This window comes from Electrona antarctica (assembly GCF_951216825.1).
Source record: "Electrona antarctica genome assembly, contig: scaffold_223, whole genome shotgun sequence".
In the NCBI taxonomy this organism is placed as follows: domain Eukaryota; kingdom Metazoa; phylum Chordata; class Actinopteri; order Myctophiformes; family Myctophidae; genus Electrona; species Electrona antarctica.
The window spans coordinates 22,501-42,500 of record NW_027638010.1 but is presented as its reverse complement, the minus strand read 5'-3'; the positions used below and the strand labels follow the sequence as shown (position 1 = coordinate 42,500).

The 20,000-nt window shown below is 42.1% G+C and overlaps 1 protein-coding gene across 2 annotated transcripts in view; it reads left to right on the top strand.

Annotated features, from left to right (window-relative positions):
• gja1b (gap junction protein alpha 1b) overlaps positions 1 to 19,941 on the top strand; it is a 23,215-nt gene extending 3,274 nt beyond the window's left edge. For both annotated transcript variants that reach the window (XM_079531366.1, XM_079531365.1), the window contains exons 2-5: positions 13,115 to 13,441; positions 14,329 to 14,503; positions 17,184 to 17,474; positions 18,885 to 19,941. In XM_079531366.1, the coding sequence (XP_079387492.1) occupies positions 13,119 to 13,441; positions 14,329 to 14,503; positions 17,184 to 17,474; positions 18,885 to 19,271 (1,176 nt within the window). In that variant the 5' untranslated portion in view covers positions 13,115 to 13,118 and the 3' untranslated portion in view covers positions 19,272 to 19,941. The remainder of the gene's footprint in view (positions 1 to 13,114; positions 13,442 to 14,328; positions 14,504 to 17,183; positions 17,475 to 18,884) is intronic.
• Positions 19,942 to 20,000: the final 59 nt, after the last annotated feature.

Below are 20,000 nucleotides of genomic sequence, written 5' to 3'. Positions count from 1 at the left end.
ACACCATGTTCTCTATGAGAACACTGCAGTGTTGCTGCCCCCAAATAACCTCCAACACCCTCTTAACCCTACAGGCCTACACCATGTTCTCTATGAGAACACCGCTGTGTTGCCCAAATAACCTCCAACACCCTCTTAACCCTACAGGCCTACACCATGTTCTCTATGAGAACACTGCAGTGTTGCTGCCCCCAAATAACCTCCAACACCCTCTTAACCCTACAGGCCTACACCATGTTCTCTATGAGAACACCGCTGTGTTGCTGCCCCCAAATAACCTCCAACACCTTCTTCACCCTACAGCCCTGCACCTTCCCTTCCTTCCTTTATACAATAATAAATCATATCATATGTTTCATTCATCTGAAAACATGTCCTTTATGAAATAAATAAACTCAAACCCCTTCCCTTCCTTCGTTTATAAAATAATAAACACCTTCCATTCGTGTTTCAACTGAAAATATGTTGTTTTTCCCCAACAGGATTTTTTAAATCCTAGATGAAAAATCTGCAGTCCTACATGATAACCAATGACTAGTCTAAACTAAGTACTACATGATAACCAATGACTAGTCTAAACTAAGTACTACATGATAACCAATGACTAGTCTAAACTAAGTACCCCATGATAACCAATGACTAGTCTAAACTAAGTACTGCATGGTAACCAATGACTAGTCTAAACTAAGTACCCCATGATAACCAATGACTAGTCTAAACTAAGTCCTACATGATAACCAATGACTAGTCTAAACTAAGTACTACATGATAACCAATGACTAGTCTAAACTAAGTCCTACATGATAACCAATGACTAGTCTAAACTAAGTACCCCATGATAACCAATGACTAGTCTAAACTAAGTACCCCATGATAACCAATGACTAGTCTAAACTAAGTACCCCATGATAACCAATGACTAGTCTAAACTAAGTACCCCATGATAACCAATGACTAGTCTAAACTAAGTACTCCATGATAACCAATGACTAGTCTAAACTAAGTACTGCACCCCATGATAACCAATGACTAGTCTAAACTAAGTACCCCATGATAACCAATGACTAGTCTAAACTAAGTACCCCATGATAACCAATGACTAGTCTAAACTAAGTACCCCATGATAACCAATGACTAGTCTAAACTAAGTACCCCATGATAACCAATGACTAGTCTAAACTAAGTACCCCATGATAACCAATGACTAGTCTAAACTAAGTACCCCATGATAACCAATGACTAGTCTAAACTAAGTCCTACATGATAACCAATGACTAGTCTAAACTAAGTACTACATGATAACCAATGACTAGTCTAAACTAAGTACCCCATGATAACCAATGACTAGTCTAAACTAAGTACTACATGATAACCAATGACTAGTCTAAACTAAGTCCTACATGATAACCAATGACTAGTCTAAACTAAGTACTACATGATAACCAATGACTAGTCTAAACTAAGTCCTACATGATAACCAATGACTAGTCTAAACTAAGTACTACATGATAACCAATGACTAGTCTAAACTAAGTACTACATGATAACCAATGACTAGTCTAAACTAAGTACTGCATGATAACCAATGACTAGTCTAAACTAAGTACTACATGATAACCAATGACTAGTCTAAACTAAGTACTACATGATAACCAATGACTAGTCTAAACTAAGTACTGCATGATAACCAATGACTAGTCTAAACTAAGTACTACATGATAACCAATGACTAGTCTAAACTAAGTACTACATGATAACCAATGACTAGTCTAAACTAAGTACTACATGATAACCAATGACTAGTCTAAACTAAGTACTGCATGATAACCAATGACTAGTCTAAACTAAGTACTACATGATAACCAATGACTAGTCTAAACTAAGTACTACATGATAACCAATGACTAGTCTAAACTAAGTACTGCATGATAACCAATGACTAGTCTAAACTAAGTACTACATGATAACCAATGACTAGTCTAAACTAAGTACTACATGATAACCAATGACTAGTCTAAACTAAGTACTACATCATAACCAATGACTAGTCTAAACTAAGTACTACATGATAACCAATGACTAGTCTAAACTAAGTACTACATGATAACCAATGACTAGTCTAAACTAAGTACTACATGATAACCAATGACTAGTCTAAACTAAGTACTACATGATAACCAATGACTAGTCTAAACTAAGTACTACATGATAACCAATGACTAGTCTAAACTAAGTACTACATGATAACCAATGACTAGTCTAAACTAAGTACTGCACCCCATGATAACCAATGACTAGTCTAAACTAAGTACTACATGATAACCAATGACTAGTCTAAACTAAGTACTGCACCCCATGATAACCAATGACTAGTCTAAACTAAGTACTGCATGATAACCAATGACTAGTCTAAACTAAGTACTACATGATAACCAATGACTAGTCTAAACTAAGTACTACATGATAACCAATGACTAGTCTAAACTAAGTACTACATGATAACCAATGACTAGTCTAAACTAAGTACTACATGATAACCAATGACTAGTCTAAACTAAGTACTACATGATAACCAATGACTAGTCTAAACTAAGTACTGCATGACAACCAATGACTAGTCTAAACTAAGTACTGCATGATAACCAATGACTAGTCTAAACTAAGTACTGCATGATAACCAATGACTAGTCTAAACTAAGTACTACATGATAACCAATGACTAGTCTAAACTAAGTACTACATGATAACCAATGACTAGTCTAAACTAAGTACTGCACCCCATGATAACCAATGACTAGTCTAAACTAAGTACTACATGATAACCAATGACTAGTCTAAACTAAGTACTACATGATAACCAATGACTAGTCTAAACTAAGTACTACATGATAACCAATGACTAGTCTAAACTAAGTACTACATGATAACCAATGACTAGTCTAAACTAAGTACTGCATGACAACCAATGACTAGTCTAAACTAAGTACTGCATGATAACCAATGACTAGTCTAAACTAAGTACTGCATGATAACCAATGACTAGTCTAAACTAAGTACTACATGATAACCAATGACTAGTCTAAACTAAGTACTACATGATAACCAATGACTAGTCTAAACTAAGTACTGCACCCCATGATAACCAATGACTAGTCTAAACTAAGTACTGCACCCCATGATAACCAATGACTAGTCTAAACTAAGTACTGCACCCCATGATAACCAATGACTAGTTTAAACTAAGTACTGCACCCCATGATAACCAATGACTAGTCTAAACTAAGTACTGCATGATAACCAATGACTAGTCTAAACTAAGTACTACATGATAACCAATGACTAGTCTAAACTAAGTACTGCACCCCATGATAACCAATGACTAGTCTAAACTAAGTACCCCATGATAACCAATGACTAGTCTAAACTAAGTACTACATGATAACCAATGACTAGTCTAAACTAAGTACTACATGATAACCAATGACTAGTCTAAACTAAGTACTGCATGATAACCAATGACTAGTCTAAACTAAGTACTACATGATAACCAATGACTAGTCTAAACTAAGTACTGCACCCCATGATAACCAATGACTAGTCTAAACTAAGTACTGCATGATAACCAATGACTAGTCTAAACTAAGTACTACATGATAACCAATGACTAGTCTAAACTAAGTACTGCATGATAACCAATGACTAGTCTAAACTAAGTACTACATGATAACCAATGACTAGTCTAAACTAAGTACTACATGATAACCAATGACTAGTCTAAACTAAGTACTGCATGATAACCAATGACTAGTCTAAACTAAGTACTACATGATAACCAATGACTAGTCTAAACTAAGTACTACATGATAACCAATGACTAGTCTAAACTAAGTACTGCATGATAACCAATGACTAGTCTAAACTAAGTACTACATGATAACCAATGACTAGTCTAAACTAAGTACCCCATGATAACCAATGACTAGTCTAAACTAAGTACTGTATGATAACCAATGACTAGTCTAAACTAAGTACTGCACCCCATGATAACCAATGACTAGTCTAAACTAAGTACTACATGATAACCAATGACTAGTCTAAACTAAGTACTGCACCCCATGATAACCAATGACTAGTCTAAACTAAGTACTACATGATAACCAATGACTAGTCTAAACTAAATACTGCATGATAACCAATGACTAGTCTAAACTAAGTACCCCATGATAACCAATGACTAGTCTAAACTAAGTACTGCACCCCATGATAACCAATGACTAGTCTAAACTAAGTACTGCATGATAACCAATGACTAGTCTAAACTAAGTACTGCATGATAACCAATGACTAGTCTAAACTAAGTACTACATGATAACCAATGACTAGTCTAAACTAAGTACTGCATGATAACCAATGACTAGTCTAAACTAAGTACTGCACCCCATGATAACCAATGACTAGTCTAAACTAAGTACCCCATGATAACCAATGACTAGTCTAAACTAAGTACTGCATGATAACCAATGACTAGTCTAAACTAAGTACTGCACCCCATGATAACCAATGACTAGTCTAAACTAAGTACTACATGATAACCAATGACTAGTCTAAACTAAGTACTGCATGATAACCAATGACTAGTCTAAACTAAGTACTGCATGATAACCAATGACTAGTCTAAACTAAGTACTGCATGATAACCAATGACTAGTCTAAACTAAGTACTACATGATAACCAATGACTAGTCTAAACTAAGTACTACATGATAACCAATGACTAGTCTAAACTAAGTACTGCATGATAACCAATGACTAGTCTAAACTAAGTACTGCACCCCATGATAACCAATGACTAGTCTAAACTAAGTACTGCATGATAACCAATGACTAGTCTAAACTAAGTACTGCATGATAACCAATGACTAGTCTAAACTAAGTACTGCATGATAACCAATGACTAGTCTAAACTAAGTACTACATGATAACCAATGACTAGTCTAAACTAAGTACTGCATGATAACCAATGACTAGTCTAAACTAAGTACTGCATGATAACCAATGACTAGTCTAAACTAAGTACCCCATGATAACCAATGACTAGTCTAAACTAAGTACCCCATGATAACCAATGACTAGTCTAAACTAAGTACTGCATGATAACCAATGACTAGTCTAAACTAAGTACTACATGATAACCAATTACTAGTCTAAACTAAGTACCCCATGATAACCAATGACTAGTCTAAACTAAGTACTGCACCCCATGATAACCAATGACTAGTCTAAACTAAGTACTACATGATAACCAATGACTAGTCTAAACTAAGTACTGCATTATAACCAATGACTAGTCTAAACTAAGTACTACATGATAACCAATGACTAGTCTAAACTAAGTACTGCACCCCATGATAACCAATTACTAGTCTAAACTAAGTACTACATGATAACCAATGACTAGTCTAAACTAAGTACTACATGATAACCAATGACTAGTCTAAACTAAGTACTGCATTATAACCAATGACTAGTCTAAACTAAGTACTACATGATAACCAATGACTAGTCTAAACTAAGTACTGCACCCCATGATAACCAATTACTAGTCTAAACTAAGTACTACATGATAACCAATGACTAGTCTAAACTAAGTACTACATGATAACCAATGACTAGTCTAAACTAAGTACTACATGATAACCAATGACTAGTCTAAACTAAGTACTGCACCCCATGATAACCAATTACTAGTCTAAACTAAGTACTACATGATAACCAATGACTAGTCTAAACTAAGTACTACATGATAACCAATGACTAGTCTAAACTAAGTACTGCATTATAACCAATGACTAGTCTAAACTAAGTACTGCATGATAACCAATGACTAGTCTAAACTAAGTACTACATGATAACCAATTACTAGTCTAAACTAAGTACTACATGATAACCAATGACTAGTCTAAACTAAGTACTGCATGATAACCAATGACTAGTCTAAACTAAGTACCCCATGATAACCAATGACTAGTCTAAACTAAGTACTGCACCCCATGATAACCAATGACTAGTCTAAACTAAGTACCCCATGATAACCAATGACTAGTCTAAACTAAGTACTGCACCCCATGATAACCAATGACTAGTCTAAACTAAGTACTACATGATAACCAATGACTAGTCTAAACTAAGTACTGCATGATAACCAATGACTAGTCTAAACTAAGTACCCCATGATAACCAATTACTAGTCTAAACTAAGTACTGCATGATAACCAATGACTAGTCTAAACTAAGTACCCCATGATAACCAATGACTAGTCTAAACTAAGTACTGCACCCCATGATAACCAATGACTAGTCTAAACTAAGTACTACATGATAACCAATGACTAGTCTAAACTAAGTACTGCATGATAACCAATGACTAGTCTAAACTAAGTACCCCATGATAACCAATTACTAGTCTAAACTAAGTACCCCATGATAACCAATGACTAGTCTAAACTAAGTCAGTTAGAAACAGTGAGTTAGACACAGTGGTAGAAACAGTGGGTTAGAAACAGTCTGAGAGGGTTAGCGTTACTGTAAATCTGCTAAATGCCTACATTGTAAAGCCTTACTCCCACTTAATTTAGTTCACAACAACAATGTTGAACTAGGCTAACTGTTCATTTAGTTCATGTTGAACTAACTGTTCATTTAGTTGACATGTGTTTGGTCTGACGGACTAACAGTCTGACTGACTGGTGCTGTCTTTAGGGTTAGGGTAACCCTAGGCTTTTTTGATGAATTGAACATGGTGGACCCTATTGGAAACAAGTGTAATGCTTAATTGGGTCGTCCACTCACAGTTAACAGCCTTTGTATTGAATTTGTGCTTGAAATGTACTGTAATTCTGCAAACTGTTAATAAATATTTCAATCAATCAAAAAAACCCTAACCCTAACCCTGACGGACTTACAGTCTGACTGACTATGGTGCTGTCTTTACTACTAACTAGACTACTAACTAGACTACTAACAGTCTGACTGACTATGGTTCTGTCTTTACTACTAACTAGACTACTAACTAGACTACTAACAGTCTGACTGACTATGGTTCTGTCTTTACTACTAACTAGACTACTAACTAGACTACTAACAGTCTGACTGACTATGGTGCTGTCTTTACTACTAACTAGACTACTAACTAGACTACTAACAGTCTGACTGACTATGGTGCTGTCTTTACTACTAACTAGACTACTAACTAGACTACTAACAGTCTGACTGACTATGGTTCTGTCTTTGGTCTGACGGACTAACAGTCTGACTGACTATGATGCTGTCTTTTCAGGAGCCCCACACATTGAGACCCTGTCTGTCCCACATTGTGACTGACAGGCATCAGTGTTCAAATTGAGACCCTGTCTGTCCCACGTTGTGGCTGTCAGGCATCAGGGTTCAAATTGAAACCCTGTCTGTCCCACGTTGTGGCTGTCAGGCATCAGGGTTCAAATTGAAACCCTGTCCCACATTGTGACTGACAGGCATCAGGGTTCAAATTGAGACCCTGTCTGTCCCACATTGTGGCTGTCAGGCATCAGGGTTCAAATTGAGACCCTGTCCCACATTGTGACTGACAGGCATCAGTGTTCAAATTGAGACCCTGTCCCACATTGTGACTGACAGGCATCAGTGTTCAAATTGAGACCCTGTCCCACATTGTGACTGACAGGCATCAGTGTTCAAATTGAGACCCTGTCCCACATTGTGACTGACAGGCATCAGGGTTCAAATTGTGACCCTGTCCCACATTGTGACTGACAGGCATCAGGGTTCAAATTGTGACCCTGTCCCACATTGTGACTGACAGGCATCAGGGTTCAAATTGAAACCCTGTCCCACATTGTGACTGACAGGCATCAGGGTTCAAATTGAGACCCTGTCTGTCCCACATTGTGGCTGTCAGGCATCAGGGTTCAAATTGAGACCCTGTCCCACATTGTGACTGACAGGCATCAGTGTTCAAATTGAGACCCTGTCCCACATTGTGACTGACAGGCATCAGTGTTCAAATTGAGACCCTGTCCCACATTGTGACTGACAGGCATCAGTGTTCAAATTGAGACCCTGTCCCACATTGTGACTGACAGGCATCAGGGTTCAAATTGTGACCCTGTCCCACATTGTGACTGACAGGCATCAGGGTTCAAATTGTGACCCTGTCCCACATTGTGACTTAGGCCAGTAGGGAGAGACAGTGTTGTCAGCCAATAGGGAGACACAGTGTTGTCAGCCAATAGGGAGACAGTGTTGTCGGACTGTTAGTATGTCCAGAGCCTTATAGACAGAGTTACGCAAACTGCGTTCACTTCATGGGGCTTCAGTCCAATGGCGGCTCTTATACATAAACTTCTATTGAGAATGGGGACAACCAACTGGGACAATTAAGTCCTGGACCGGAAGTAGGCAGAAATGCACTGGACTCAGGCAACAGCCCAGCTTTAATGATCTTAAATCCCTTTATTTTAGATTGTTTTGTAGTAATAGTACAACATAAACATTAAAGAGACTTTAGTTGTTACTGTACAATACTTTAAAACAGTTTTAAAATAGCTCTTATTTGCGCCGCCCTCGTTGAAAACAATGTATTTCCAACTCCAGCTTGTCTCCAGCTTCAGGCTGCATGAAAGACGCTCGAGCGCTCGGTTTCTGCCCCCTCCATGTCGTAACTCTTCTATTAGATTAGTATGTCTAACGGGTATGTTTAGCTCCATGCAGTGAGAGTTTGACCAACGTTTAAAACATTCACAAACAGCCACAGTTTAAAACACAGCATTAAGATATGTAACGCCCCGTTCAGCCACATCCTTGATTCCAGCATTCTTTGTGCATTTATTGGGAGTTGTTAACAAACAATGGGATGAAGAGAAGCAGCTCGCGGCTGGCTGGCTTTTATATGGCGTGCTTACACTGCTTACACTTTTTAAGCACCACAGCTAACAGGCTAACATGCTAGCAAGTTCATACAAATGCCATCATAATGGTCTTCATATATTCTGTGTATAGCATTCTATTCAACACAGTGCTTTGTAATGACTCATACATAGGGTTAGGGTAATGACTCATACATAGGGTTAGGGTAATGACTCATACATAGGGTTAGGGTAATGACTAGGGTAGGGACATAGGGTTAGGGTAATGACTCATACATAGGGTTAGGGTAATGACTAGGGTAGGGACATAGGGTTAGGGTAATGACTCATACTTAGGGTTAGGGTAATGACTAGGGTAGGGACATAGGGTTAGGGTAATGACTCATACATAGGGTTAGGGTAATGACTAGGGTAGGGACATAGGGTTAGGGTAATGACTCATACATAGGGTTAGGGTAATGACTAGGGTAGGGACATAGGGTTAGGGTAATGACTCATACATAGGGTTAGGGTAATGACTAGGGTAGGGACATAGGGTTAGGGTAATGACTCATACATAGGGTTAGGGTAATGACTAGGGTAGAGACATAGGGTTAGGGTAATGACTCATACATAGGGTTAGGGTAATGACTAAGGTAGGGACATAGGGTTAGGGTAATGACTCATACATAGGTTTAGGGTAATGACTAGGGTAGAGACATAGGGTTAGGGTAATGACTCATACATAGGGTTAGGGTAATGACTAGGGTAGGGACATAGGGTTAGGGTAATGACTCATACATAGGGTTAGGATAATGACTCATACATAGGGTTAGGGTAATTACTCATACATAGGGTTAGGATAATGACTCATACATAGGGTTAGGGTAATGACTAGGGTAGGGACATAGGGTTAGGATAATGACTCATACTTAGGGTTAGGGTAATGACTAGGGTAGGGACATAGGGTTAGGGTAATGACTCATACATAGGGTTAGGGTAATGACTAGGGTAGGGACATAGGGTTAGGGTAATGACTCATACATAGGGTTAGGATAATGACTCATACTTAGGGTTAGGGTAATGACTCATACATAGGGTTAGGATAATGACTCATACATAGGGTTAGGGTAATGACTAGGGTAGGGACATAGGGTTAGGATAATGACTCATACATAGGGTTAGGGTAATGACTAGGGTAGGGACATAGGGTTAGGGTAATGACTCATACATAGGGTTAGGGTAATGACTCATACATAGGGTTAGGGTAATGACTAGGGTAGGGACATAGGGTTAGGGTAATGACTCATACTTAGGGTTAGGGTAATGACTAGGGTAGGGACATAGGGTTAGGGTAATGACTCATGCATAGGGTTAGGGTAATGACTAGGGTAGGGACATAGGGTTAGGGTAATGACTCATACATAGGGTTAGGGTAATGACTAGGGTAGGGACATAGGGTTAGGGTAATGACTAGGGTAGGGACATAGGGTTAGGGTAATGACTCATACATAGGGTTAGGGTAATGACTAGGGTAGGGACATAGGGTTAGGGTAATGACTCATACATAGGGTTAGGGTAATGACTAGGGTAGGGACATAGGGTTAGGGTAATGACTCATACTTAGGGTTAGGGTAATGACTAGGGTAGGGACTTAGGGTTAGGGTAGGGACATAGGGTTAGGGTAATGACTAGGGTAGGGACATAGGGTTAGGGTAATGACTAGGGTAGGGACATAGGGTTAGGGTAATGACTCATACATAGGGTTAGGGTAATGACTAGGGTAGGGACTTAGGGTTAGGGTAATGACTCATACATAGGGTTAGGGTAATGACTAGGGTAGGGACATAGGGTTAGGGTAATGACTCATACATAGGGTTAGGGTAATGACTAGGGTAGGGACATAGGGTTAGGGTAATGACTCATACATAGGGTTAGGGTAATGACTAGGGTAGGGACATAGGGTTAGGGTAATGACTCATACATAGGTTTAGGGTAATGACTAGGGTAGAGACATAGGGTTAGGGTAATGACTCATACATAGGGTTAGGGTAATGACTCATACATAGGGTTAGGGTAATGACTAGGGTAGGGACATAGGGTTAGGGTAATGACTCATACATAGGGTTAGGGTAATGACTAGGGTAGGGACATAGGGTTAGGGTAATGACTCATACATAGGGTTAGGGTAATGACTAGGGTAGGGACATAGGGTTAGGGTAATGACGCATACATAGGGTTAGGGTAATGACTAGGGTAGGGACATAGGGTTAGGGTAATGACTCATACACAGGGTTAGGGTAATGACTCATACATAGGGTTAGGGTAATGACTAGGGTAGGGACATAGGGTTAGGGTAATGACTCATACATAGGGTTAGGGTAATGACTCATACTTAGGGTTAGGGTAATGACTAGGGTAGGGACATAGGGTTAGGGTAATGACTCATACATAGGGTTAGGGTAATGACTAGGGTAGGGACATAGGGTTAGGGTAATGACTCATACATAGGGTTAGGGTAATGACTCATACATAGGGTTAGGGTAATGACTAGGTTAGGGTAATGACTCATACATAGGCATGGCATTTAGCATGTAGACCGACGGCAGCTTGGTTGAGATGGCATACTAGTTTGTTGTCTTAATGTACAGATATGTTAGTTAGCATGTTAGATGCCAGGTGTGTTGATCCTAGTTTACTGAGACGCTACACTGTCTCTCTGCATCCTATGATCCTATAGTTTACTGAGACGCTACACTGTCTCTCTGCATCCTATGATCCTATAGTTTACTGAGACGCTACACTGTCTCTCTGCATTCTATGATCCTATAGTTTACTGAGACGCTACACTGTCTCTCTGCATTCTATGATCCTATAGTTTACTGAGACGCTACACTGTCTCTCTGCATCCTATGATCCTATAGTTTACTGAGACGCTACACTGTCTCTCTGCATTCTATGATCCTATAGTTTACTGAGACGCTACACTGTCTCTCTGCATTCTATGATCCTATAGTTTACTGAGACGCTACACTGTCTCTCTGCATTCTATGATCCTATAGTTTACTGTCTCTGCATTCTGTGATCCTATAGTTTACTGAGACGCTAAACTGTCTCTCTGCATTCTGTGATCCTATAGTTTACTGAGACGCTACACTGTCTCTCTGCATTCTGTGATCCTATAGTTTACTGTCTCTCTGCATTCTATGATCCTATAGTTTACTGAGACTCTACACTGTCTCTCTGCATTCTATGATCCTTTAGTTTACTGAGACGCTACACTGTCTCTCTACATTCTGTGATCCTATCGTTTACTGAGACGCTACACTGTCTCTCTGCATTCTATGATCCTATAGTTTACTTAGACGCTACACTGTCTCTCTGCATTCTATGATCCTATAGTTTACTGAGACGCTACACTGTCTCTCTGCATTCTATGATCCTATAGTTTACTGAGACGCTACACTGTCTCTCTGTATTCTATGATCCTATAGTTTACTCTGCATTCTGTGATCCTATAGTTTACTGTCTCTCTGCATTCTGTGATCCTATAGTTTACTGTCTCTCTGCATTCTGTGATCCTATAGTTTACTGTCTCTCTGCATTGTGATCCTATAGTTTACTGTCTCTCTGCATTCTATGATCCTATAGTTTACTGTCTCTCTGCATTCTATGATCTTATAGTTTACTGTCTCTCTGCATTCTATGATCCTATAGTTTACTGTCTCTCTGCATTCTGTGATCCTATAGTTTACTGACAGCACTATATAGTGTAGACTCAACCTGTCTTAACCTGCCACACATGTGTCTTAACCGGCCACACATGTGTCTTAACCGGCCACGCATGTGTCTTAACCGACCACTCATGTGTCTTAACCTGCCACGCATGTGTCTTAACCTGCCACACATGTGTCTTAACCGGCCACACTGTGTCTTAACATGTCGGGATCTACGGGTGAGTCTGGTTACAACTATAAACACAACATCTCTGGTTCTCCAGCAGGAGAACCAGAGAGGTCAGGGTTAGAACATGCTTGTCCTCCAGAGTGTCTAAACGCTGGTCTCTCTCTATATTCCAGCAGGATAGGCGACTGGAGCGCTTTGGCCGGCTCCTGGACAAGGTCCAGGCTTAGGGTCAGGGTTAGAACAGTTAGAACAGTTAGAACAGGGTTAGAACAGAACATATATTTTATTATATATTATACTCTATATTTCAGCAGGATGGGGGACTGGAGCGCGTTGGGCCGGCTCCTGGACAAGGTCCAGGCGTACTCCACAGCCGGGGGCAAGGTGTGGCTCTCGGTGCTCTTCATCTTTAGGATCCTGGTGCTGGGGACGGCCGTGGAGTCAGCCTGGGGAGACGAGCAGTCGGCCTTCAAGTGCAACACGCAGCAGCCCGGCTGCGAGAACGTCTGCTACGACCGATCCTTCCCCATCTCGCACGTACGCTTCTGGGTCCTGCAGATCATCTTCGTCTCTACGCCCACGCTGCTGTACCTGGCGCACGTTTTCTACCTGATGAGGAAGGAGCAGAAATACCAAAGGTAGGTACAGTACTGTACTGATGTTTTATACTAACTACACTATACTAACTAACTAACTAACACTATACTATACACTAACCCTAACCCTACTATACTAACTAACTAACTAACACTATACTATACACTATACTAACTAACTAACTAACACTATACTATACACTAACCCTAACCCTAACCCTACTATACTAACTAACTAACACTATACTATACACTATACTAACTAACTAACTAACACTATACTATACACTATACTAACCCTAACCCTAACCCTAACCCTAACTACACTATAGTAACTAACTAACTAACACTATACTATACACTATACTAACTAACTAACTAACACTATACTATAAACTATACTAACTAACTAACTAACACTATACTATACACTATACTAACTAACTAACTAACACTATACTATACACTATACTAACTAACTAACTAACACTATACTATACACTATACTAACTAACTAACTAACTAACACTATACTATACACTATACTAACCCTAACCCTAACTAACTAACACTATACTATACACTATACTATACACTATACTATACACTATACTAACTAACTAACTAACACTATACTATACACTATACTAACTAACTAACTAACTAACACTATACTATACACTATACTAACCCTAACCCACTGCTGTACCTGATGAGGAAGGAGCAGAAATACCACAGGTTAGTGGTATTACTGACGTTTTATACACATAAATACCTCCAATACTGATGTTTTAATACATACCACAGGTATTTTTTACTGATGTTTTATACATGACTGTGTAACATCATAACAATGTGTTAAATCTTAGCGTTAATGAAACATGTGTTAACAGGAAGGGGCTTAATGTTAATTAAACATGTGTTAACAGGAAGGAGGAGGAGCTAAAGGCGGTCCAAAACGACGGCGGTGACGTGGACATTCCTCTGAAGAAGATTGAGATGAAGAAAGTCAAACACGGCCTGGAGGAACACGGCAAGGTGAAGATGAAGGGCGCCCTCCTCAGGACGTACATCGTCAGCATCTTCTTCAAGTCCATCTTCGAGGTGAGAAGATTATTATATATATAGCCCTTACCCGTTGTGAGATATTGCCCCGCCCCATTGTGGCCGCTGGGGGTACTGCACCCTGGGTGCGTTTTTAATTCACTAATACATTCCTTATTCATTTATAATTTGTTAAATTGGAAAAAGGGCTTCGTTAAGACCTCCATATTGTCAATGCCTGTGTGAAAAGTGGTGGATTGGTGCAGGCAGTGAGGAGCTACGGCAGTTACAGTGACACATATATATATATATATATATATATATATATATATATAATTATTATTATTATTATTATTATATTAATTTAGTTGAGAAGTATCTCGCTGAAAAAAAACCAATGTACAAATTCAGAACATCTATACCTCTATACCACAGATACACCACAGACACATCACAGACACATGCCTGCTCTATGCTCTTTGCCTAAAAAAATGGCAACTAAAAAATACGGGGAAGCAGCTTTTTGCTTCTACGGGCCGACGGCGTGGAACAAACTCCCACTGTACCTTCGACAGGCAGCCTCTGTAGACATTTTTAAAGCTCAGCTCAAGACCCACTTTTACACCCTTGCTTTTAATTGATTTATCTGTCTTTTAAAAAAAATGTTATTCATGTCCTCACTGTATTGTTTATGCCCTGCTTTTCTTTTCTTTTTTGTGTAAAGCACTTTGAGCTGCATTTCATGTCATGAAAGGTGCTATACAAATAAAGTTTTATTATTATTATTATTATTATGTGAGCGATCACACCACAGACACATCACAGACACATGCCTGCTCTATGTGAGCGATCACATCACAGACACATGCCTGCTCTATGTGAGCGATCACATCACAGACACATGCCTGCTCTATGTGAGCGATCACATCACAGACACATGCCTGCTCTATGTGAGCGATCACATCACAGACACATCACAGACACATGCCTGCTCTATGTGAGCGATCACATCACAGACACATGCCTGCTCTATGTGAGCGATCACATCACAGACACATGCCTGCTCTATGTGAGCGATCACATCACAGACACATGCCTGCTCTATGTGAGCGATCACATCACAGACACATGCCTGCTCTATGTGAGCGATCACATCACAGACACATGCCTGCTCTATGTGAGCGATCACATCACAGACACATCACAGACACATGCCTGCTCTATGTGAGCGATCACATCACAGACACATCACAGACACATGCCTGCTCTATGTGAGCGATCACATCACAGACACATGCCTGCTCTATGTGAGCGATCACATCACAGACACATCACAGACACATGCCTGCTCTATGTGAGCGATCACATCACAGACACATGCCTGCTCTATGTGAGCGATCACATCACAGACACATGCCTGCTCTATGTGAGCGATCACATCACAGACACATCACAGACATGTGCCTGCTCTATGTGAGGGATCACATCACAGACACATCACAGACATGTTGTCAGTAAGACAGCCCTCCCCTATACACAAGGAGGAGCAGTGCACCAAAGCATTATGGGAATTGTAGTCCAGGAAGTAAGTGAGCCCAGTGTCGATGACATCATGGACACTGCTAAAATCTAAAATATCTAAAACCACATTTTAGACACAGGAAAGTGTTCTAAATCTTCTAAACATCATTAACATATATTCTTTTGCAAAAAGGGTGAAGTGTCCCTTTAAAGAAATTGGTTTTCGTAGCACATCAGTGAGATGCCATCCTACCTTTTGATGAATTGAACAAGGTGGACCCTCTTGTAAACAAGTGTAATGCTTAATTGGGTCGTCCACTCACAGTTAACAGTCTTTGTATTGAGTTTGTGCTTGAAATGTACTGTAATTCTGCTGTTAATAAATATTTCAATCAATCAATCAATCAAAACTGGAGGGGAGAGACACTGCCCCCCCTCCCTGTGAGCTGTGGTGTTCCACAAGGAAGCATACTAGGGCCTTTACTGTTCCTAATATATGTAAACAACATGAGATCAGCTTGTTCCTGTTCGCAGATGACTCAGCACTGCTATAGTCTCGGACAGGAACAAACTGCAGGTTGAAAACGCCCTCAGCTCTGAACTGGGTAGAATTCAGAGCTGACGGCCCACCAGAGCTGACGGGCCACCGGAGCTTTGTTTACTTCCCGACGTGGCACCTATACTGTCTGCACACGTGTACGCATAACAATTATGACATATAGGCCTGCGATATTCAGGATTTACAGCAAGGGATTGCTTAAAAATAATAAACAGCCAAAAACAAAGGCAAATAAATGCAAACTGAGGGTTTAAACCCTTGCAGTAATGTACCGTATCATGATGGTTTAGGACTTTTGGGGTTATTTTATTGACGCAAATGAATAAGCTCATTGTTAATAACAGTGACAAGGGCCGTGTGTGTCACTGTTATTCACTGTTACCCCTTTTTTGGGGGGCCCCTGAGCTTGAGCCTCTTCGCGGTCACGCGGACGCTCAAGCTCAGGGGCCCCCCTAGCTCAGGGGACCCTGGGCCCGGGCCCAACAGGCCCGTTGGAAAATCCTCCCCTGGGTATTTATAATAATATTTATAATCATATTTCAGGTTGGTTTCCTGATCATTCAGTGGTACATCTATGGCTTCAAAGTGGAGGCGATCTACACCTGTAGTTTTATCATTTAATAATCATATTTATAATCATATTTATAATCATATTTCCAGGTTGGTTTCCTCGTCATCCAGTGGTACATCTACGGGTTCAAACTGGAGGCCGTCTATACGTGCGAGCGCTCTCCGTGTCCTCACCGAGTCGACTGCTTCCTGTCGCGGCCCACAGAGAAGACGGTGTTCATCATCTTCATGCTGGTGGTGTCTCTGGTGTCGCTAGCGCTCAACGTCATCGAGCTGTTCTACGTCTTCTTCAAGAGGATCAAAGACCGTGTGAAGGGCCAGCAGCCGCCCACCGTCTACTCTGCTGCAGGGGGCGGGACTATGACCAGCCACACCCCTAAGGTAAGCACCGCCCACTGTCTACTCTGCTGCAGGGGGAGGGACTCTGACCAGCCCCACCCCTAAGGTAAGGACCGCCCACTGTCTACACTGCTGCAGGGGGCGGGACCCTGACCAGCCCCACCCCTAAGGTAAGGACCGCCCACTGTCTACTCTGCTACAGGGGGCGGGACCCTGACCAGCCCCACCCCTAAGGTAAGCACCGCCCACTGTCTACTCTGCTACAGGGGGCGGGACTATGACCAGCCCCACCCCTAAGGTAAGGACCGCCCACTGTCTACTCTGCTACAGGGGGCGGGACCCTGACCAGCCCCACCCCTAAGGTAAGGACCACCCACTGTCTACTCTGCTGCAGGGGGCGTGACCCTGACCAGCCCCACCCCTAAGGTAAGGACCGCCCACTGTCTACTCTGCTACAGGGGGCGGGACCCTGACCAGCCCCACCCCTAAGGTAAGGACCGCCCACCTACTGTCTACTCTGCTGCAGGGGGCGGGACCCTGACCAGCCCCACCCCTAAGGTAAGCGCCGCCCACTGTCTAATCTGCTGCAGGGGGCGGGACCCTGACCAGCCCCACCCCTAAGGTAAGGACCGCCCACCTGCTGTCTAATCTGCTGCAGGGGGCGGGACCCTGACCAGCCCCACCCCTAAGGTAAGGACCGCCCACCTGCTGTCTACTCTGCTGCAGGGGGCGGGACTTTAACCAGCCCCACCCCCAACAAGGTAAGGACCACCCACTGTCTAATCTGCTGCAGGGGGCGGGACCCTGAACAGCCCCACCCCTAAGGTAAGGACCGCCCACACTCTGCTGCAGGGGGCGGGACTCTGAACAGGACCTGTCCACCACTAAGTATGCCTGTCTGTCTCTCTGCCTGTCTGTCCTTCCAGGACCTGTCCACTACTAAGTATGCCTGTCTGTCTCTCTGCCTGTCTGTCCTTCCAGGACCTGTCCACTACTAAGTATGCCTGTCTGTCTCTCTGCCTGTCTGTCCTTCCAGGACCTGTCCACTACTAAGTATGCCTGTCTGTCTCTCTGCCTGTCTGTCCTTCCAGGACCTGTCCACTACTAAGTATGCCTGTCTGTCTCTCTGCCTGTCTGTCCTTCCAGGACCTGTCCACTACTAAGTATGCCTGTCTGTCTCTCTGCCTGTCTGTCCTTCCAAGACCTGTCCACTACTAAGTATGCCTGCCTGTCTGTCCTTCCAGGACCTGTCCACTACTAAGTATGCCTGTCTGTCTCTCTGTCTGTCTGTCCTTCCAGGACCTGTCCACCACTAAGTATGCCTGTCTGTCTCTCTGCCTGTCTGTCCTTCCAGGACCTGTCCACTACTAAGTATGCCTGTCTGTCTCTCTGTCTGTCTGTCCTTCCAGGACCTGTCCACCACTAAGTATGCCTGTCTGTCTGTCCTTCCAGGACCTGTCCACCACTAAATATGCGTACTACAACGGCTGCTCGTCCCCCAGCGCTCCGCTGTCTCCTCTCTCTCCTCCGGGATACAAGATGGCCACCACCACATCAGCGGGATCCTGCCGCGGCTACAGCACCAACAAGACGGCGGCCGAGCAGAACTGGGCCAACTACTCAACAGAGCAGCAGAACCGCCTGGGGCAGCCAGCGGTGGGCGCCGGCAGCACCATCTCCAACTCCCACGCGCACCAGGCCTTCGACTTCCCCGACGACACCCTCCTGGAGCCCAAGAAGATGGAGATCCAGCCGCTAGCGCTGATTGACCCGCGGCCCGTTAGCCGCGCTAGCAGCCGCATGAGCAGCCGTGCGCGGCCCGACGACCTGGATGTGTAGCCACGCCCCCCCCCCCCCCCCCCCCTATGCTCCCCTCCCCCTGCTCTCGACCGGCTCACAATCCCCAAAAGGAATTCTTCTCCAGACCACCAGGGGGGGATGTGTGGAGCTGCGGCGCAGATAAAACCAGGAAGTAGTGGAGAGGAAGCTTCCTGGCAGAATAATAGACACGTAGAGAAACATTAATGTTACTTAACACTGTCGGAAAATACTACGAAAAATACTACCAACAAATGTACATTATAACGTTTCTTAACACTGTCGAAGGTACTACGAAAAAATGCTACCAACAAATATTGTTGACTTTTTTTTACTGAAACATGTTAGTGGCGCTAACCCCTCGTCTTTTATACACCACACAGTCCAACGCACGCACACGCACACACACACACACACACACACACACACACACACACACACACACACACACACACACACACACACACACACACACACAAGAGTGCCCTTCAAATGCATTGTTGTCAATTTGACGAGAACATAGAGTCCATATTTCTCATTGAGTTGCTCTTTATTAATAAATAACAAAGGTAATTAATTGTTACGTGAAACAGCACTATTAACGTTTGTATTTTTACCGTATTTGTTAATTTCCCACGTCCGTGTCACAGTGGCTTGATGATTTCATCATATTGCATGTTTTGTAACATTGTTGACAACGAAGGCAATGGTTGCTGTACCGCTGTTTGATTGGTTGATTCATTCATCAAT